The following is a 23,900-nucleotide window of genomic DNA, read 5'->3' as shown; positions in this document are numbered from 1 at the left end:
AAACTGAACAAGAATGTGTTTTTATGGAAAATACATTTTTCACGTCACATTTGCCTCATATCATGTGTTGTTCTTTTGAAAAAAGAACACCGTTGTTTAGCTTGTGTTGGCCTAACCTAAATCAAGTGAAATGTTAGCCACTATTCATAGATTTTCATTCAGATTAATTTTTCCTACAATGTGGTATCCTACAATGAATGTATAGATTTAAGAGCTAGGAGAGATCTTAGAGGTCATCTCGTTTAAACCTTTCATTTTACATTTGAGGAAACTGAGGGTCAGAGGGATGAAGTCATTTATTCAAGGTCACATAGCTAATATGTGGAAAAAGCCAGAATACTCAGATTCTCTGCTTCTCTATCTAGTTTTCTTTCTTTATGATAAGTTTTTTCCTTGCTACTTTTGGATGGCAACATTAACATTATTTAAAAAACAAAAACTTGTCATTTGTCTTTCAAATATATCTTTTAAAATATTTATTGTATTATTCAATGATATTATGTGTCAGGTTCATATTTTTTTGGCATAAAATTGGAATAGGGAAATAAGGATGAATATAAAGAAACTGATTTAAAAAAATTCTTCAGGAAACTGTGACACATATCAGAAACTGCCTATATTACATACAGTGTGATTGCTGACTTAATGGGTTATAAAGATGATTAATGGGTTAGAAAGACAAAATAAAGTCTGTTTACTTATAGAAAGGAATTTTTTAAACTTAGACTATGTGGGACATAAATGTTTGGTTTTCGACTATGGAGCTCTAAGGGGTGTGGACAGTTAGCAATAGTGATACAAAAGGAAAGAAGGCCATGTAACATTTTCTAAGTGCAGAGAAGAATACAAAGGGAGTTGAAAGGAATACAGTACAATTTTGAAAGTAATATGCAGAATGTCTTGTATACTTTAAAAAAAACAAGCACTAAGAAAAAGTTATAGCATTATATAGAATCGGTGTTTTTGCATGTGCATCAAAATGCTATTTGTGTGTGTATGTGTATGTGTGTATGTGTGTGTGTGTTTAAGTTCAGAATTAAAACCCTCAAATAGTAAGTAGAAATCACCTAAATTTATATAGGTCAGAGTTAGTATTCAAAATCAAGAATTTCAGAAAATTTACCTGAAAACATGTGTCTTATCTATTTCTCTTTCCATAGGAAAGTGGCACCTTGGGATAAATTGTAACAGCAGAGATGATTTCTGTCACCACCCTTTAAATCATGGTTTTGATCACTTCTATGGACTGCCAGTGACCAATCTGAGAGATTGCAAGCCGGGATCAGGCACTGTGTTTACCACAGCCATTCATATGTTCGTTTTCATTCCCCTGCAAATTGTTGGCATTGCCCTTGTCACTTTGGAGGCGCTCAATTGCCTTGGCCTGTTTCGGCTCCCTCACTGGGTGTTCTTTTCCTGTCTTTTATTAGCAGCCACTATAATTGGACTCTTAGCTTGTTTCCTTCATTTTTTCCGGCCTTTAAACTGCATTTTGATGAGGAACCATGAGGTTGTCCAGCAGCCAATGTCTTATGAAAATCTCACTCAGAGGTTGACCAGGGAAGCTCTCAAGTTCATAAACAGGTTGGTGTTACTTGTGTATTGGGAATTTGCTCATGAAAACTGACTAACATCCATTTCCATGGTGACAGTCAAACACTATCCTTATTTTAGCCTTCTTTTCTCTTCCTCATTCAATAGGTATCCAGAGAGATAATAAAAGAGCACATGGGGAGGGCAGTTGTTCTGAATATAGTAATAATATGAAAAATTAAATAGCATGTACTTAATAACTTCAGAAATTACGCCCTAGCTATGTTAGTTTCTTATATTAAACACCCTGGATTAATTTCATAACTTTTTTTTTTCCTTTTGGAGGGCAGTTGGGGTTAAGTAACTTGCCCAAGGTTACACGGCTAGGTTTTTTGTGTGGATGTTAAATGTCTGAGGCCGGAACCAAACTCGGGTCCTCCTGATTCTGGGGCTGGCACTCTATTCACTGTGCCACCTAGCCATCCCAATTTCATAACTTTTCTATCAACTTTCCCCCTCTCATGGCTTTTTAAAAGTATGATAGTAGATCACCTTCTTGACAGGAAAGCTATTAGCTAAAGTGAGTCTTGACTGGAACTATGTTTTATTTTAGTCACCAGGAATTATTATGGAGGAGTAAAAAAGGAATAATAGTATTGTTCTCTCTAGCCTACATTTTACCCTTCTAAATGAAAAATGAGTTTAGGCTTGGGGGAAACGTTGAGGAAAACCAGGAATGGGTTTTTAAGCTATGTTTGTCTGGGTCAAGAATAACAAAGAAAAGGTAGGTCTAAGGGTCAATAGAGTACATAATGTTAATAGATGATAGAAAAAGTAGAAATTTTTTTAAAAAAAAGAACTATTTAATTTCAATTCAACTTCTTTGTCACAGAGAATGATTTTCAGACTCAAAGAAGTAAAACAAATAGTGAAAAAGTAACAAAAATATTAAATAAATAAAATAATACTAAAAAAATAATAAAAGATAATTTTTTAAAAAGAAGAAAGGAGATAGTAAGAGAGGACCAGGTGCTGTAAAATTGAGTTTGGTTCTCTTGGCCAAAATGGCATTGTGGGATTCCAAAAGAGATTGCAGATTTGATTGCTCAGGTACTCTGGATCATCTTCCAGGAATCAAGAGAAAAAAGAGATATCCTAAAGACTGGAAATGAACAAATGTTGTGGAATCCAAAACACAAGAAAAGTAAAGTCTAGAAATAATAGATTTGTCAGCTTGACATGAATTCCTGGCAAAATTTTAGAGCAGATTGTTCACTAGCACTTAGTATGGGAAGCAGTGATCACTAGTAACCAGAATAGATCAACAAATCATCCCGGAATAGCCTCATTTATTCTGTTGATGGTTTTCCTAGGCTGTTGTGTCTGGAATGTGGTCAGTATAAAATCTGATTTCAGCAAGTTTTTTTTTACATATTCTCTCACAATATTCTTGTAGGCAAGAAATAGAAATAAATGTGTCCTAGATTATATAGTATAGTTGTTGCTAAGTTGTTTTAGTCATGTCTGACTCTTTGTGATCTCATTTAGGTTTTCTTTGTATAGACACTAGAGTGGTTTGCCATTTCCTTCCTTCTCCAGCTCATTTTACAGATGAGGAAAGTGAGACAAATAGGGTTAGATAGTCACTTAACTTAACTTAGCCCAGGGTCACACAGCTAGTGCCTGAGGTCAGATTTGAACTAAGGGGGATGAGTCTTCTTAACTCCAGGCCTGGCACTATCCACTGTGCCACCTAGCTGCCCATAGTACAGTTAGGTGGTTTCCTAACTGATTCTGAGAAACACAAGATCTCAGAGTTCTAAGGGACCTCAGTGGCCAATCTAGTCTAATATTTGAACAAGAATTCACTCTACAACTTACTCTACAATTCACAAGAATTTGCCCAAGAAGTAGTCTTGAAGATATCAGTAAAGGAGAACCCATTCATTATTTCTCTTGCTAATGATTTCTCATGCCTTTATACAATGTAGTTGGGCTTTTAACATCTGATTTTAATGTATCCAATATCTCATTATAGCTGACCTAGCATTTTTAAACTGGTACTTTTTTTTAGATAAACATTCCTTTAGCATGCAATTATTCAAAGAATCACAGTATGCAAGCAGAGTTTTAGTGTGTCAGACTTATGAGGGACCTCAGAGTCTGTCTAGTCCAACTTTACAATTATATTTTTTCAGTTCCCATACACTATTCCCAATTCCCAGTCCCAGTTGGATCTGATTGAATGATTAGGTTCAAAAAGTATTAATCAATTAATAAATCAACATTAAATGGGATCAAATGTCTTTGACTTTATATTTATTCTGTTCAACATTTTATGTTATTTAGATAAAATATAAATGTCATTGTGATCAAACGTATATATGACACAAAATTAGAATGCAGAACTTACACACTGAATAATAGAAATAGAATAGACCTTGGTAGGCCAGAATGGTTGTCCAAATCTAACATATTAAAATTTAATAGGAATACATTTAAACTTCCAAGTTTTCAAGATTCAACTGCACAGTACACAGTTATAGAAAGTTGGTAGTGTTGTGAAAAAAATGTATTGAAGTTTAATTTTGATTACATGCTTGACAAGACTTAGCAGTGTATTGTGGCTAATAAAGAATCGGATGCCTTGCAACATTCATTGAAGATTAATATCCAGATCAAGGGAAATCTGATATGCTCTGTGGTATACTCTACACTCATGAGATGATTTTTGTGTTCAGGCTGTCATAAAAGAGAACATTAACAAGCTTTCCTATGTTTAAAGTGGACTTGTAATTATGTCACATGCAGATTGGTCAAAGAATGAGGGATATATAACCTGGAGAAGAGAAAGCTTAAGGAAGGACACAGTTCTCTCTTTAAATTTGTGAAGGGCTATCCTGTGGAATAAGACTGAGATATTAAGTCAAATATTAGATATTAGAGTCAAATATGGAACTAGAACCAATGGATTGAAGTTACAGGGAGATTGGTTTTGGCTTAGTATTGAAAATAACTTCCTGCCTATTAAAAATGTCCAAAAGAATGAGCTACTTTATCTGCTAGTAGAAGTTTGCTTCAGTGGGAGCCAATAACCATCAATCAGAGATCTTATAGAAGGAATTCATGTATCATCGAGTAGAAGGTAAAATTAGGTGATGTCTAAGATTTCTTCCAGATGGTTCTATGATTCCATGGATTTCTGAAATATTCAATTTTTTTCTGGTGAGTTCCTAAAAAATCTTTGAGCAATTTTTATTGTCACTAAACAGATCTGGAAATTAATTGGCTCCAACTGATCTTTGGAATATCTTTCAACTGTTATGTTTTGCAGGATGAAATGAGCAAACCTAACAACTAGTGACAGTTTAGCTAAGGAATGTATTATCAAGTCAAGAGTTATATTTATAAAGTAGAGACAATTTCAGGAAATATGCTTAGTCTATTACTATCATGTTTGGAACAGGATAAGAAAACTAAATAGGACCCATCATCACTTTAAAGTAAGATACAGTTTTCAGTCCACACTCAGCCAATTGCCTTAGATAAATAATTGGAACCCCTCTTCTAACTCTGAGACACAGCATTGTGAGAGGCTATGGATTTCACACTTAGTAGCTGGGGACACTAGGCAAGTCATTTAGCCTCTAGAAATTTCTTTTCCCTTTTCTGAAAGATGGGGATAAAAACACTTGCATTATATGTTTCTCAGAGTTCTTGAACAATAGCATTTTTGAAACTTCAAACCACCAATTTTTAGTATATAAGTATTTTGAAATGTTTTATGATATGCTTCATCTGCACATCCCAATCATTTCACTCTAGCCTTCCTTGAACCCTCCTGTGCTCAAAGGAAAACTCGGTATAGATTTTCAGTATAATTACCACATATGTTAATACTCTATCCTGTTTTTCTCCCACCTGTCTGATTCCTAGAGCTTTCATTGTCTTTTCTGTTACTTGAGCACTATGTCATTTACATGTTTACAATGTTTTCTTGGTTCTGATTATTTTTGTTTCAATTCATACAGATCTCACGTATTTCCTGTAATTCTTCATATTCATTATTTCTTATGACATACTAAATAAAATTTCATTAGATTCATATACCAATGTTTTTTCAAGCCATTCCTCAACTGGTAGGCACTTCAGTTCATTTCTAGTTCTTTGATATAAAAAAGAGAGCAGATATGAATATTTTGAATATATTTATTGTACCTTTGTTTTGCTTTTTGACATACTTGGGGTATTTGTCCAGTAGTGGGATTGCTGAGTCAAAGCATGTGAATGGTTTACTCAGTCTTCTTCTATAATTCCAAATTGAAATCCAGAGCAGTTAAAACTACTTCACTGGTCTCCCAGTGTTTCCCAGGGTGTTTGTATTTGATCAGTCTGAAGTGCCTACTGTCCTAGGTGATTTTTGCACATGAAAATGAAGCTATTTTCTCACTGTTAACAGAATTTTGATTTCAGTTGTTTCTTCCATAATAGCAATGGATTTGCACTGAACCATCTACACTCCCTTGAAACGATAATAGAAGCATACACCATCCATTCTTTAGCTGATTGGCTAGAGTTGAGGAGCAAATTCTGTGGCCATGAATTGTAACAGAGTTAACTGGACTTCACTCGGATCCAAACAAGAACGCTGATCTCATTAATGTCATTCTCAAAGTCCAGTTTGCATAAAGACTGATTCCATCATGTTTATTTTCAGTTAAACCAAATATAGGTTTAGATGCATCACTCATCACCCAAAGTTTTTAATGGAAAACTTTATAAGCAATACACAAAAGGTATTATTAAAAGGATTAATTTATCATGCAAAATTGGAAGAAAAAAGTCAGAATAAGATTGATTAATGTAAACAATTTATATAGCTTTCAGAATGAAAGTAGAAAAATTAGTTTTATAGCAAGTCAGATTATACACTATATAAATTAAATAATAAATTAATAATAATGAATTCAGTTTCTTGTCCCTAAAGCATAATAGTTGATTTTTTTAAATTGCATAAATAATAGCATATAAGAGTCAGATTTTGAAAAAAAAATCATTTTTGTATAACTACGTATATCAGCTTTCCCCAAACCGCATGTATCATATGAAAGCTAGATAATGAGTTAACAATGATGCCTTTGTGATGGAAAGCAAGAGGACATTGAGATGTTTTATGAAGGTTCTATCAATAGTAGCTACTATGTCCTAGGCACTGTGCTAAGGGCTGAGTCTAAAAAAATAAAAGGTCCTGTCCACAAGGAACTTACCATTTGATGAAGAAACAAAGTGCAATATATGTGCACACATATGTATGTGTTACACATACTTACAAACATAAAGCAAGCTACATTCAGGATAAATAGGAAGTAATAACAGAGAGAAGGCGGTAGAACAGGAAAAGCTTCCAGCAGAAGGTAGGATTTAAAGTAAGTCAGAAAGGTTAGTTGTGAAGAGTGGGGAGAAGAACATCCTAGGCATGGTAGACAACTGGAGAAAAACGCATGGAGCTGAGAGATGGAATGTCTTGTTCACGGAGCATCTAAGAGGCTGCTATCACTGTACTGAAGAGGACATGTTGGCTGAATAAAGGGCAATATGATTGGAAAGGTAGGAGGGGCTGTGTTATGAAGGACTTAGTTTGGTTTTGATCTTGGAGGCGATAGTTAGCTACTGGAATTTAAATAGGAAAATCGCTTTAGTGGCTGAAGGGAGAATGGATAGGAACAGGGAAAGATTTGAGGACAGCAGACTCACCAGCAGGCTATAGCAGTTATCCAGGCATGAAGTGATGAGGTCCTGAACTACAGTGGTGGCAGTGTCAGAGGAAAGAATGAGGGGATATAAAAAAGATGTGACAAAGGTTGCATTGAAAGGCCTTGACAACAGATTGTATATGGGTGGGATGGGATATGAGAGATAGTGAGGAATCCAGGATGACTCTTAGGTTGTGAGCCGGAGAGACTGAGAGAATGGTATTACCCTGTAAAGGAACTGGGAAGGCAAGGAGGGAGGGAGTTTAGACAGAATGTTCCATTTTGGACTTACTGAGTTGAAGATGTCTACTGGACATCCAATTCCAGATGGTAATTAAATCCAGGGGAACTGATGAGATCACCAAATGAAGTAGTTTAAAGAGAGAAGAAATAAGGGCCCAAGACGAAACCCTAAGGGACAGCTACCTACATAGAGGGCATGATCTGGAAGAGGATCCAGCAAAGGAGAGAGAGAAGGAATGGTCAGAAAGGTAGGAGGAAAATCCAGAGAAAGTTGTGTCCTGAACACTTGCAGCAAAGAGAATATCAAGGAGGAAAGAGTGATCAACACTGTCAAAGGCTGCAGAGAGGTCAAGGAGAATGAGGGTTAAGGAAAGGCCATTGAATATGGGCAAGTAAAGGATCATTCATGAGCAACTTTGGAGAGAGCAGTTTTAGTGGAATGATAAGTTCAGAAGCCTAGTCTTGGCTCTGCTGTTAACTAGCTATGTGACTGTGGAGGCAGAAGAGTGGAGAGAACACAAAGAGTGGAAGGGCCTTGGAGCCTTGGCCACTTCCAACCCGTGTAATCCCTGGGCCTCCATCACCTTGTTTACAGAAAGAGGAGTCTTGACTGGATTGACTTCTAAGGCCATTTTCCAGCTCCATGTCTATAACTCTACAATCCTTAAGGGCCTTTTCAGTAAAACAAAAATTGGATTCTTCTGATTCTGCATGTGACTTAAAAATAAGTCAGCCATGTACCCTCCTTTTGTGAGACACTGTGACAAGTTTGTGGCAAAGCTGACAGGGCTTCAGAGGAGAAGCAATAAGGACGATTAACAAAGTGTGAAATGGATAGCGAACTCCTTGAAAGCAGGAACTATTGAACTTTTGATCATTGTATCACAATGCCAAGGCCTACTGCCCTCTCTGTGGTAGGGTCCAGCATTTGTTATTTGAATTGCTTAAGGAATGGATGCAGCATTTGGTGGATTGGACAACATTTCTAACGTCTCTTCTAGTTTTCAGAGAAGACTAGTTATTTCCACTACTTGAAAAAGACTGAATAGAAATAAAATAGATGAAATAGAAGTAGCAATTATTTTTGGTTGGACATGAGGGAGGATGTCAAATTTAATTCAGCAGAAATTTATTAAGTTATTATTATGTGCAGGATGCTCCATTAGGTACTGGATGCATGATAAAATATGGAAATAGACTACTCAGAAAAGTTCTCCCTACATATCTTTAACACATGCACATATGACCAGCATCCTGAATAATTTCAGTATCCATTTTCACATAGGTGAGTGGAAGTTTGACCTTGGACAAATCATTTAACCCCATCTTTAAAATGAGAGGGTTGGATTAAATGAACTCTGGGGTCTTTTTCTACTCTAAATCCATGATCATATGAGTCTTTGATCACGAAATTTCCCTTTCGCCTTTTTTGTTTGTTTTTGGAGGGGGGAAGGCATGGTAATTGGGGTTAAGTGACTTACCCAAGGTCACACAGCTAGTAAGTATGTCAAGTATCTGAGGCTGGATTTGGACTCAGGTCCTCTTGACTCCAGGGCCAGTGCTCAATTCACTGTGCCACCTAGTTGCCCCCCCCTTTCACCTTTTCAGTTTAATATTGCCAAGCCGTGGTTAGAACATTACTTTTCCTTAAATTCAAAATGCCTTGTGTGAGATTTGCTGTCATTTTTCAGTTCGGGGTTTATAAGGCCAGCTTCATAGAAACTAATTACTTCAAGGCATATCCCAGGTGCTCAGTGAAGCTTGAGTTCACTCAAGCATAGTTCTACAAAGGGGCCCTCTATATCAGTGGTGTCAAACTAAAAGAGAAATGGGGCCACTTAAGGATTCCTGCCAGCCACATATTGTCTTAGAAACTACATATTAACATTATCCTCTTTCTTTTGTAATCATTGGTTTAGTTAATTTTTGTTTCCAAATTGCATTTTAATCTTGTTGGGCTACACTTGGGAATGTTGTAAGCGACTGGAGTTTGACATGCTACTGAACGTGACTATGATTCTTTTTCATGACAGTGCAATGGGCTGACGAAAACTTTAATGTAACTTTGAAGGAAATAATTAAGGGACCTGACCTGATTTTGGCGTGCATAGAAAGAGGCCATGCAGTTGTAGAGGCTATATGGTTTAGTGGATAGATTGCTGGATTTTTTTTTACTTAAAAAGTAAAATTTAATCCCTTTTCTGCCACTTTCTCGCCACATGGCCAAAAGGAAATTACTTGACTTCTCTGAGACCCAGTTTCCTCACCAGTAAAATGGGAAGAGAGGGAGGGAATAAGCAAGTGCCCCCTTATGTGCTAAACAGTGAACTAAGCACTTTTACAAATACTACCTCTTTTTTTTCCCAGTGGCAAAGATTTATTTTTAATGAATTTGTTGCCTTTTAGTTTACAGGATTCAATTCCACAATTCCTTGAGTTTCACATTTTGTCCCCCTCCCTGCCCTCCCTTTCATGGTGGCATATAGTCAAGTATAGGATCTGTAAATACTTTCACATTAGACATTAGTCAGGTTATAAAGACGGATTGTATCAGGTGGAATGAAAAATGGTAAAGAGGACATAAAACCAAACGAGAAAAGGAAAAAGATCAGGTATTTTGCTTCCATCTGGATATAAACTCAGTTCTTTCTACTTCTTCCTCTGGATACACACATTTCTCTCCATCTTTTGGGATTGACTTAAATCACTGCATTGCTGAGAAGAATCCAGTATATCAAAGGTGGTCATCACACATACGTTGTGTCTGTAATTGTGTACAAATTTCTCCTGGTTCTACTTTTCTCACTCAGTATCAGTTTGTATAAGCCTCTCCAGGTAAATATGAAGACCATCTGCTCCTCATTTCTTATAGTGAAATAGTATTCCATAACATGCATATACCACAACTTGTTCAGCCATTCCCCAATTGATGGGCACCCCCTTAATTTCTAATCCTTTGCCACCACAAAAAGAGCTGCTATAAACATTTTTGTACATATGGGTCTTCCTCCCACTTCTATGATCTCTTTGGGATATAACCCTATGAGTGGTATTGCTAGGTCAAAGGATATGAAAGTATTTATAGCCTTTGGGCATAATTCCAGATTGCTCTCCAGAAAGGCTGGATCAGTTCACAACTCTACGAGCAATGCATTAGTGTTCCAATTTACTCACATCCTCTCCGTCATTTGTCATTTTCCTGTTTTGTCATCTTAGCCAATCTGACTGGTGAGATGTGGTGCCTCAGAGTTGTTTTGATTTGCATTTCTCTAATCAATAGTGATTTAGAGCATTTCTTCATGTGCTTATAGATATCTTTAATTTCTTCCTCTGAAAATTACCTGTTCATATCCTTTGACCATTTATCAATTGGGGAATGACTTGAAATACTACCTCTTTTGATCTGCACAGAAACCCTTTGTGGTAGGTGCTATTATTATTTCCATTTTATAGAGGTAGACAAGTTACCTTGCTCAGGGTCACACATCTAGCTAGTCAGTGTCCAAGGCCAGATATGAACTTAGATCTTCCTGACTCTAGATCCTGATCCATTGGTCCACCTAGCTTCTTTTTGCAACTGCAGTGATAATAACACCTACCTTGCTGTGAGGCTCAATGAGATAATAAATGTGAAGTGTTTTGCAAACTTTGTAGTTCTAAATCAATATCTGCTATTAATTTTGCTAACTGTGACTAGATGAAACTTCATCATTACCTGAACAACTAAAGCTAGCTTTTACTGTTTGTTCAGTGATGACCTCAGCATGCCTGCAGTTTAAACAGCTATTGAGTTGCATGGGGAAGTGCACTGTATTTCTGAGCTCTAGTCCCAGGTTTCCCACTAAGTGTGCGTTCTTTATCTGAGCCACAATTTTCACACTTAGAAAATGAGGAGGCTGAGGTAGGCAACATCTAATGTCTCTAATAGCTATGTGATTTTTCTGATTCTAAAAAATTAATGAGCCATACTCACGCCTCAAAAATGTGAACAAATTAGATATAGTGACACATGTCATCCCAAGTAGATAAAGAAATGACAATTGCTTAGTGACAGGTGAAGGGGTTGTATTACAGTTAATGGGGGAATAGAGCATATAATTAGAGGATGCACCACTTTGACCACAGTAGATTATGGAAACAAGTGGAACATTGCCAAGCTTTTACATTAACATTTAACACTGAAATGTGAACTAATAAATGGATTAACACCCCTTAATTGCTATGAGCCCAAGAAAGTGATAGAAAACAACTATTTCAAAATGTTCTGGGTTAGAATTGTTGATAGCAATTCAATAAATCCTGAGAAGGGGGGAAAACACAACCATGGTATTCTGCCATGTGATAAATTTAGTCAACCAGCAGAATTTAGTGATATGACTCTTTGTATCTAGCATAAATAGTCTTGAAACATATACCAAGGAGATAAATATATATATATATATATATATATATATATATATATATATATATATATATATATAACAAAAACTGTAACGATGATTTAAAAAGTTGGAGATTAGGGTTAACATTCAATTTTTTTAAACTTTTACAAGCTTTTAATGTGTTATATTTTAGTGGATAATATTTTAAACTGTAAGTCATATAAATATTTATACATACATGTATAAATGTGTGCATTATATATACATTATGTGTACATACATTGTGTACATTATATAGTCATATGTATATGTATCATGTATATGAATATAATCATATGTCAGATATGTGTCTAGATTGTATGAATACACACATACACAAATAATCATCAATGAAGAGACGTGTAGTATAGTGGGTAGCGCCTTTCTTGGAATCAGAAAAGTCTAGGTCCAAGTCTTGCTTCTGATACATACTGTCTATGTGACTCTGGGCAAGTCACTATTCCTCTCAATGCCCTAAGAAATTCTCTAGGATTGTAAATTGTGTTGAGTTGCTAGTATAAATCTGTAGAGGGTATTTCTACATCAGGAATTCTCTACGTCTATTAAATGACAAGTACAACCTCCCTCTTAAATTTTTTTAAAAATGTTAATAACATGGTTATGATTATAGTCAAGCATATAAACAAATTGAAAATTTATGAATTTTGATTAGACAGTTATTTTAGCCATTGAAGTGATTCTGCATCTCTTAAAGAACTGAAAATTATGGTGAGGTTCAATGGACAGTGCTGTTTCTCTATTATAAGAACATATTGGTGGGCTGTAGGACTGCATTCCAGACTTCACACAAACAGCTATGGCACTTGGTGGTGACTGGAATGTGATATCAGCCAATATCCCAAGTTCTTTGTAATACATCCTCAGGCCAAGGACCTTTTTTGGGTAGCCAGTAGGCTTACAACAAATACTACTATCTCCCCACTGTCTTTGGGTAATAATAACCTATACTTAATAAAAAATTCCCATTACAAGAGAACAATACTATCTTTATGGTAGAAAAATTGACTGTCTCCTTGTACAAAGCAAAAACTATCTAAACTCTTTTCTACATGACACATCTTTATGTACATGAAGACAGCTATATTTTTTTTTCTTCTGGCTAAACTTGCCCAGTCCCTTAAATTCTGCGTGTAGGGCATAATCTCTGGTCCACTCATAGTCAACTTGGTGTAGTGGGTAATGTTACACTTTATGTTAGGAAAACTGGGGTGTAAATTTAGTCAGTATAGTCCTGGAAAAGTAATTTAAGTTCTCTAAACCTCTGCTTCTCCTCAGTGAAACAGAGATGATAACAGTACATATGTCGGTATTGGTTTGAGTATCAAATACTATAATGTATAGAAAAGCATTTTACATACTTTAAGCGGTTATATTGTGTGCCCTCACCTGGAAAGCAACCTATTTTGCTAGCACCTTTTCTTAAATGTGATGTCCAGAAATTAATTCCAGATGTATTCAGACAAAGGCAACAATATTAATTGCTGGCCATCCTTGTACCTTGATTATCTCATTTATCAGTGTTATTTTAATTATCACCTCTTTGTGAATAACACTCAAGTCTATCTTCATTCCACATAAATTATCTAAGATTTGGACTGTTACCCACCTGCTGGAAATAACCTAGGTATCATGCTAGCATCTTAAACTCAATATGTCTAAAACTGAAGTAATCTTTTCTCCAAAAGTATCTCTTCCCTTTAACAGTAGTACTATTCTATCATTCTCAAAATCTAAAATATAGGAGTTATCTTTGAATTCCCTCCTTTTTCCCCATCTCCCACATCTGCACAGTGGCTAATTATATCAGTTTAATAAAACATTATTAACCTTTTAATCTTTCAAATCACTTTCATTTCTCCCATTAATTTTACTCTGTCACTCAGAGTCATTCCATTTAACAAATTATTAAAGAAAAAAAAGGAAAAGAGGAAGATAAGAATCATCAAACCAATCCATATATTAAAAAGGTCTGAAAATATATTCAATCTTTCAAAACCATGGATCCCCACCTCTTCTAAGAAGGGGCACAGGTGGGGGTGGCTAGGTGGCGCAGTGAATAGAGCACCGGCCCTGGAGAAGAAGGACCTGAGTTCAAATCCAGCCTCAGATACTTAACACACACACAAACTAGCTGTGTGACGTTGGGCAAGTCACTTAACCCCAATTGCCCCTCCAAAAAAAGGCAAAAAAAAGGTGGGGCACAGGTGTGCTAGAATCAACTCATGCCAGTTGAGAGAGCCAATTGTTAAAATTTCAGTGTGAACTCATTTATACCTCTGAAGTTGGCAAATGCTACAAACTAGGACGTGACTGGTTGGTTATTTTATTGATTGTGCAGACTGAAGAAACTGATGGAAAATAATGTTAGTGCAGACTGAACTTAAAAGTGTAAAGATGTCTCCTAATATCTCTTATTTGGGGCTGTGCTTTTTCTTTGTAGTTTTGCAACGTTCATTTTAAAAAATTGTAGTTGTTTTTTAAGTCCCATCATTTCCAAGTCCACCAGGGCATATCTTTTGCTTCTGCCCTCTCTTTTCCATTGCCAAACTATTATCCTAATTTAGACCCTCAGTAACTCTTGATTGATCTTTTGCTGTCACCTTCTAGAGGTCTTCCCACTTCCATTCTATCCTTCATTCCAATCTAACCTCAACCACTACCCAAGTAATTTTTCTTATGTATGGTTTCAGCACTTTATACCTCAGTTCCTCTGTTCCTCTTGGTTCCTATATCTCAAATGTTCTCCTCTACCTACTCATCCACCTAATTCTTACCTATTAGAATTTTTCATATCTTTCAAGACGCACCTCAAATACTACCCCCTTATTTACAAGATCTTTCCTGATCACCACAGCTGGAAGACAATCACTTACTCTTTCATAATTCTTTGTACTTTTCATTCATACACTCCAATTTTCATTACATTATTTCTGTACCTATCATATCTCCCCTATTCTGTGAAAGTGGAGACCAAGATTTATTATAGCAGTTACTAATATATTACATAAGTCATCATCAGTTCATCATTGTGTTTGATAGACTGATACAATCCATACTGATCAGTTCTATCACTAGGTGCATAACACAATTGAGGATTTAATTTTAGTCAGTACATATTAAGTGCCTGCTATATGCCTGGCACTGTGCTAAACACTGAGGATACAAAGAAAGTTAAAAGCTAGTTCCTAACCTCAAGGAGTTTACAATCATATGAGGGAGACAACATGCAAAAAAACTATGTACAAACAAGCTATATACAGGATAATTTTTTTTTAAACCAACAGAAGGAAGGCACTAGAATTGAGAGTGTTAGAGAAAAGTTTCCTTTAGAAGATGCGATTTGATCTGGTACTTGAAGTAAGTCAAGTGAAAGCAGGAGGCAGAGATGAAGTGGAGGAGAATTTCAGGCATGAAAGACAGCCATAGAGAATGCTCAGAGCTGATAAATGAAGTGTCTTGTTTGTGGAACAGCAAGAAGGCTAGTGTCACCGGATTAAAAAATACTTGGAGGTGGGACATGGTATAAAGTGTAAGAAAAATGGAAAGGTGGGTGGAAGCATAGGTTATAAAGGACTTTTTTTTGTATTTGATACTTCCTGAGGTTGATAGGGAGCCCCTGGAATTTATTGAGTGATGAGAGAAGATGGGTGACATAGTTGTACCTGCACTTCAGGAAAACTAGTTTGGGAGGCTAATGGAGGAAAGATTGGAGTGAGAAGAGATTCTTGGGAGGCAAACCAGCCAGTAACTATTGCAATTGTCCAGGCATGAGGTAATAACCCAGTCTCCTACCTTTCCAGTCTTCTTATACCTTATTCCCACCATCTCCTTTTGATCCAGTGATACTGTCCTCCCTCCCTCCCTCCTGTTCCACAAATGAGACACTCCCAACTCTTGATTTTGATCATTTTTTCTTAACTGTCCCATATACCTAGAATGTTCTCCCTCCTCAACTCCCTGTTGGCTTCCTCTAATTCCCAACTAACATTACATTTTTATAGGAAGCCTTACCTAAAATTTCTTAATTTTAGTACCTTCCCTCTGTTAATTATTTCCCATTTATCCTGTACATAGCTTGCTTTGTATATATTTGTTTTTATACTATGTCTCTCATTAGATTGTAAGCTCCTTTAGGGGAATGATTATCTTTTGCTTTGTTTTCTATCTCTAGTTCTTAGCACAGTGTGTGGCACATGGAAGATATTTAATAAATGTTTATTAATTGATTGATCAGAGGAGGAACGGGGATATATTTGAGAGATCTTACAAAGGTGAAATCAACACACCTTGGCAAGAAATTGGATATGGGTCTTTGCATGATTTTGAGAAATTATGAAGACCAGAGGATGATACCTGGGTTTCAATCTTTGGGCACTGGGAGGTGCCAGTGCCTTCAACATTAATAGAGAAGTTTGGAAATGGGAGAATGTGAGGGAAAGTTAATAAGTTCAATTTAGGAAATGTTGAATTTAAGATGTCTATAGGTAATCCAGTTCAAAATTCTAATAGTTGGAGATGCAAGACTGGAGGTCAAGATAGAGGTTAGGACTGGGTAAGTAGATTTGAAAATCATCAACATAGAGATGATAAGTGAATCCATGGGAGCTTATGAGATTACCAAGGGAAGTAGTATATAGGGAGAAGAGAAAACAGCCAGTGACAGATGTCATTGGAATACCTATGCTTAGCAGGTATAACCTGGATAAAGATCCAGCAATAGGAGACAACGAAGGAGCAGTCAGATAGATAGGAGGGGAACCAGGAGAGAGTCTGTTCATATCTACTGAATACATGAAGAATGAGCAGATTTTTCTATGCTATAGCTTTGAGCACAATATCAAGCACATAGTAAGTACTTAATTACTGACTCTAGGATTTGAATTTGTAATTCCTTGAATTGGTACTTTAACTACTCATTGTTGCAAAAATGGAAATATCAAGATTTTTCTGTAGAACTCCGTTATGGTTAGGGTTTTCATCATAATGAACTTACTGTGATATCGGATATATGCCTGATTAAATGGGGGCTCCCAGCAGTCAAAAAGAAATGTAACAGCATAAGAACAAAACAAAAATTAGTAGAAGTGAGGCCATATGACAGTAATGCATCTTCCTTTCTAAGGAGCATAAGACACCTTTATGAGAATTCTCTCAATAATGAGAATGCCCCATATTACTTGTGTAGGAGGCTGGTTTTACAGTCTTTGCTAGGGGCAAATGGAAGCTAAATGATTTCTTTGAAATAACCTAATGATAAAATAGTAGATCCCTGCGGGTAATATGGATAACATATTAGTGGAATGTATTCAACAGGTTGCTGATTTACCTTCCCCTCAACTGAAGATGATGCTTCATTTTGATGTACAAAAATTATAAAAAGCTCTATGTGGGCACTTCCTCTATAGTTTATATGTCAAGGGAGACTGGTAAAATGATTTAAACTCTGCTTCTGAAATTTATACTCTGTCTCTGTACACCCTGTTCCTGAAGTGATTTATGCTCAAGAAATGTGTTCCTGAGATGCCAGTCGGAGATGCTAAGATATGAATAACAGGAGCCTAGATAGCACTTCTGCAGCTTAATGTTTTCCTAAATGAAGTAGAGTTAGCCAGATGTGGAAGCCACAAAGAAAAATACCATTTCATATTTTAAAAGTTGGAAAGAGCAGATTAACACCTAAGATATTATATACTTATTCTATCTTCTGTTGCTCACTCTCTTTTATTAGGGCATTTATAGGGTGCTAGCATACAGTGATAATTTTATAGTGAGGATATAGATGTTTGTTATCCCAGAATGTTGACCAACTAAGCTGTAAGTTTTGATTGATGAGGATCACTAACCTTCCTATCCAAGGAATGTCATGATGGCAAGATAAGTGGTGTTTAAAGATACCAGGCTATCCTTGTAACAGAAGCACTGCTCTCATCGATACCTATCTATATTGTAATCTCCTATATAACTTTGTAGCATAGTCTTTACTGGAGGCATTAGCTTAAGTTACAACAAGAAAAACCCGGTGCTACAGTTCCTGTATTCTATGGTCTGTTGTACTTTGACAGGCTCCTCTTTGGGGGAATGCTTAGGATAACCCAAAGAAATAGTGGGGCTAAGAGTAGGACTATCAGGCTTCTTTCCACATTAAAGAACACACGGAAAACTATCCCCTGGGATCTAGGGATCCCCCAAATCACCCAACAAGCTCACTATTTTTCATAAAATGCCTATGCTGGGTAATGTTTCAGGTGGGAATTTATGGAAAAAAAAACATTTAGAAGAATCACAAAGGATGAAGCTTGAATTAGTCATGATGGATCTTTGTTGGTGGTGGTACCTACATCAGTGAGACCAAAGAGATCAGTGAATAGTTTATGCTGTTTCAGATAAATAGCACTCAACCTTGGGCTTTTGCTTTGTGTAAAGTAGAATCCTAGGTAGTTTAAATTAAATAATAATGATGATAAAAACTAGCATTTATATGATGCTTTACGGTTTGCAAAGCACTTTGTATATATTATCTTATTTGATAACTCATAACAATCCTATGAGGCAGGTGGCACTGTGGTAATTTTACAGATAAGATGGCCCACAGAGGTTAAATGGCTTGCTTAAGGTCAGACAACTAGTAAGTATCTGAGGTGAACCGAGGTTTTCTTGACATTGAGTCTAGCACTGTACTCCGAGTCCAGTAGCACTTAGCTGCTGCTCAACAATGTTTTATCACAAGGTCACTTAAGCAAAAGATAGTTGTAGGTTTTGTTTTTCTTTTTTTGGCGGGGGAAGGAGGGCTGAAGCAATTGGGGTTAAATGACTGCCCAGGGTCACACAGCTAGTAAGTGTCAAGTATGTGGTCAGAGGCCAGATTTGAACTCAGGTCCTCCTGACTTTAGGGCTGGTGCTCTATCTACTGTGCCACCTAGCTGCCCCCAGATTTTGTTTTTCTTTTAAAAAAATCAATTTAAATGTGAAAGGATAAATAACAAATCTAAGGAAGTGTCTGTAATCCCCTGCCAAAAAAAGTAACTTAATAATAGTAACTAATAGTAACTGGCATGTCAGTTCATAGAATATCGCCTGTGACTAAGCAATTCTTTAAGAATTACTATATATTAATTTGAGAAATGTATTAGAAAGTAAAAAAGCCACATACTATAGTTAGAGAGACTATTGCATTTGGATTCAAGAAAACTTAGATTTGGTTCACTCCTGACCCATTGGCACATCATTTAATCTTTCAGCCTCCAGTAGCCCTTTAAAATGATGAACAGGTTATGATCTGTATCAGTGAAGATTTCTTACCCAGTGAAATCACTGGTCTTACACATAACAAGATAGAAATTAGGTAGTATACTAAATGTGTGACTTAAACAGATGCCAGTAACTTCATGTTTGAATTTAATATCCATGTCACTTACTCTCCATGTATATGCCCTTTACTAAAGGCACTGGGCCATAGCCAGAATCTTGATTCTAAAAGGGTCATGGAATTTTATTGTTATTTGCTCTGATTTGCTAGGGTAGCACCATCTCCTTGTTCAGCCCTGAGTAAGCTCAAACACTGTTTACAGGGGGGAACATTATAAAATTGGAATTATGGAAAGTGTGAGTGAAGAACAGAAAATAAAATAACGTTGGTAGGGAAAAAAATAAGTTCTTAATTGAGAGTCATGGTGGTAACTTTACTCTTTCATGTTTTATGTCTGCAAATTTTACAGCAGGTAAATATTACTTTCTGCAATGATGGCTTATATAATAATTCTCCTAAATCTGTGACAGTTGATAGATGTATCCCTAAAAGATGTGACCTTTTATCCTCTTCTACTGCCCTCACAATTTAGCACAGTCAAGAGGCTGTAACATTCTTACAAGGCTTGCTCTTTAACTTTTACAGCAATGCCACACTTCAGATTTTTACAATGGTTGTCTGAGATTTGGCACAACCATTGCCGAATGAATCTTATTATTTTGAACAATATGATCCTGAGATAATTAAGTTGTTCTATAGGACCTTGACTTGTATTTGTTGAGATACAAGTGAATTCAATAAAGTTTAATGATATTTTATAATTAAATATAGATTTTTTAAAAATTACCAGAAACCAATAAAACACATAAATTCCTTGTTATAAAATAAATCTATTTAGTACATTTCTGGCAGATTGCAACACAGCTAGCAGTCACTTTAAACAAAACTCAGACTTGAATATACCATTGGACCTATAATCTTATATGGACATTCCTATCATTGATAATAACATTTCTATACTTCATTAAGCATTGCAAAGTTCATGATGAACATATGTCATCTCACTTGATACAGATTGGTCTGTTCATATCCGCTTGTTATGTGTATGTCCTACAAATTCTCAACAGGAGACCCACTTTAAGTTCTAGAAGGAGGCATGCTTTATGTTCTTTTGACATTACGAGTGCCAGAGGCACATGTAGGCTGTTTATAAGTTATCCTTTACTCTCATTATGTGATTAGCCCATTTTTTTTCTAGTAATACATTTCTCTGGTGATATACTTTAGACAACATGATGAATATTCTCATTATAGAAGAAACCAGAGGACAAAGGAAGTTATAGCTAAATGGAGGTATGATTCACAGATTATCCTTGGAGAGGCAAATAAGGAGTTGACCGATTTGGTTTTGTCATGTGTCCAAATGCAGCAAGAAACATTTTCAAGGAAACAACATATAAAAGAAATATCACCTTCCGAGTAGCTAGAAAGACCCAGATATTCTAAGAGTGCTATGGGGTGGGTGGCAAGGCTCAGGAGTTCTTATGTTGTATCAGTAGCTCAGTACAAGAGTCTGGAGGTCATAGAAATGTGGCATACAGTCTGGAGGACTTCAGTATACAGTTTCATGGCAGATGATAAAGCCTGATGGTTTTCTATCTTACCAGAGTTGGTGGCTCCTATCTCATCCAAGTCATGTGACAAGCAGCCTTATATGGGTTTTGGACCACTCACTGTTGGGAAAGGAATCAAAAGGAAGGCAGTGGGGGAGGGAATCCTTGGTGGTGGCAGGTCTTCCTGATGCCCAGTTGACTTAGATGGATTCTTGGAGTCCTGGGGAGACAGTAAGAACATCAGGGATGATAGTGAGTCTTGAAAAGACCATCTGATAATGGTTATGGCTTCTGTGCCAATTCCTATTACAGAAGAGAAGGTTAAAAAAATTATAAAGAACTTGACAAGATCTTCCAAATCAAATCAATGTGTACTTATTTACAGATTTCATTGTGATGTTCGTTTCAAGGGAGAATAGTGAAATGTGTGCCAGATTAATGAGTAAAACACAAAGAAACCAAACAATTGCAAACTAGACAGAAACTTCATAAATGCATAATATGAATATTTTCAAGAGAATCAAGAGGTACTGGATACAAGGAACATTGAGCAATATCATCCCCCAAAAGATAATTGATTAAATCCTAATATACATAAAGTGACTTACTATTGGAATGAGAATTATTATCTAATAAATTAGTTGTCCAAATTAAATTAGTGATTTATTAAGAACAAAGATCAATATCAGTACCAAATTTAGATAGCAAAAGTGAAAATACAATATGTTCTATCTATAACATTTGCAATTTGTGCATTTAAATAAACAATTGATGCGTAAGCAATGGAAAATTAATACAAGACTAGATATTGTCACAGATTATCCCTATTTCTTTCTCCTTTTTGCCTTTTGGAGGGCAATTGGGGTTAAGTAACTTGCCCAAGGTTACACAGATAGTTTTTTGTGTGTTGGTTTTAAGTGTCTGAGGCCAGAACTGAACTCGGGTCCTCCTGACTCTGGGGCTGATGTTTTACTCACTGCGCCACCTAGTTGCCCCCAAGATTATCCCTATTTCTTAAGGGTGTTTAATTATTGTAAATAAATCACTTCAACCAGGAGACCAAACAAGCATAGAAACCTCGTAAACCAGCACACACTTGATCTGGTTCTCAAGAGGTGACATAACATCAAGGGCAAAAACAGTTTTGAATGTAAATGAATTTGTAAAATCATAGGGAACAAAGTGATGGATGATTATGAGCAGTTATTTTTACTCTTTAAGTAGTGAGAAGTGGATTGTTTTATTGAAGTGGATTATTTATTGAAATACAGATCATCCAGAGAGCACTTAAGGATGAAAAAGGATAACAAACAGATGAGAAGACCTGTGATACTGTATAAAAGAAACTGTATTGTCCATGAAGAGCCACCATATTGAGATTCTATCTTCATAGTACCAAATGTGCTATGTGAGAAAACAGAAATATTCTTGAAGAAGACAAATCAGAAAGATGAGCTAGGTTAGAGTGTATTCAAGAAGTATCAAAAATGACACAAGTGACACAAAAATGACAAAAATGACAAAAATGACCTTTTTAAGATCTCTGAACAAGAGGAAAAGAGCAAATGCTTGGAGAAGATGAGATAAATTATACAACTGACTAAATAATCAAGTATTAATCACTATAAACACATTCCTATTTCTTCATCTTTATACTTTCTTTAGGAGAATAATCACTGGGGAGAGATTATTTAGGACAGCTTTGATAAAACTATTTAGAAGGAAACAGGCTACTGGCTTTTCCAAATGATTTTCTAAAGCCACATAATTAGTGAAAAGGTACAAATACCTCAAGATCCTATTGTTCAACATTAATTATTGAAAAGGCTTTGATTTGATAGACAAATGCTTAAGGCTCCCCTCTAACAAGGTGTTGCCTATATGTATTAAAAGTATATACTATTCTTTGCAAGACAGATCAAGCAATCCTTTTGTTATATATTTGGTGTTGTGAGTCATAAGATGAGGGTATGTATGCTCGCCAATGTTGCTTTACCATTTGTTTTAGAGGATGTTCATTGCAAAGTTTAAATGGAAAAGGGCTTCTGTGGGGAAGTAAGGGGTGACATCTGATGAAATTATGACGACTGATAATTATGAAAATATTCAAATATTTTCATGGAAACTAGAGTTAAATATGTATTTCCACCATACATGCATATATGTCTATGTATACATAGACATATCTGTGTACATATACACTCACATATTACATGTGTATGTATACATTGAGAGAGAGACTTTCATTTTATTTTTGTCTAAATTTCTGATTTCTTCATTTCATCAATGTAGGGGACTTCCTATATGGAAATACCCTCCACTGTCAGGGATACAGATCAGCATTATCTCTAAGTTAGAGTCTTGGAGACTTCTCTGGGGCACTGAGAGATTAAGTCCTTTGCCGTGATCATATGATTAATATATGACAGAAGCAGAACTTGAATTCACATGTTTTTACTCCAAAGTTGGCCCTCTATTCACTACAAATAGCTACCTTTTTCTATCCCATAGAAGACACTTAAAATAGTGTATTGAAATACCATATCTTCCAGAAGAAAAGTATTCAAAACAAATGATTTTAAAGCTTCTCTTTTTATAAGAGACTTCTGTGAACATAGACAAATGATATCTGCATGCATATGGTATGAAACTAATATGTCACATGTTGGTAACAATTACCACATGAGGTCCAGAGCTGAGACTGTCTCTTATGTCCATCTAATCCACATCTCTGTGTCATATTCTAATTAGTGTTAGTTCACCAAAGTAATCAGTAGGATCTCATGATCTGAAGCATTTTTTTCACTGAATCAAGTTTCTATATATGTTGATGGAAGGGCCATTAGGAGGTAAAAGATTATTTTTAAGTTTTAAAAAAAGATATCATCCAAGATAAAAATACACCCATATATACCCATAATCAATTTCCGCGTATGTTCATATTTATATTCACATGATGCAGATTTTATATATTGTGGTTTGGAGGGATTGTTTGATATTGTCAAAATGCAGGTCTATCTCTAACACACACACACACACACACACACACACACACACACACACACACACA

At 35.9% G+C, this 23,900-nt stretch overlaps 1 protein-coding gene across 8 annotated transcripts in view; it reads left to right on the top strand.

The window, feature by feature from the left end:
* STS (steroid sulfatase) overlaps window positions 1-23,900 on the top strand; it is a 192,910-nt gene that overhangs the window by 70,864 nt on the left and 98,146 nt on the right. For all 8 annotated transcript variants that reach the window (XM_069072818.1, XM_069072826.1, XM_069072820.1 and 5 more), the window contains one exon: window positions 1,161-1,584. In XM_069072818.1, the coding sequence (XP_068928919.1) occupies window positions 1,161-1,584 (424 nt within the window). The remainder of the gene's footprint in view (window positions 1-1,160; window positions 1,585-23,900) is intronic.

The sequence above is a fragment of the Petaurus breviceps genome, unplaced genomic scaffold (genome assembly GCF_028583685.1).
Source record: "Petaurus breviceps papuanus isolate PSGF00001 unplaced genomic scaffold, PetGlider_PUasm1.0 90849, whole genome shotgun sequence".
Classification (NCBI taxonomy): Eukaryota; Metazoa; Chordata; class Mammalia; order Diprotodontia; family Petauridae; genus Petaurus; species Petaurus breviceps.
The sequence above is the reverse complement of the archived record's forward strand: the minus strand, read 5'-3'. Positions and strand labels throughout refer to the sequence as shown.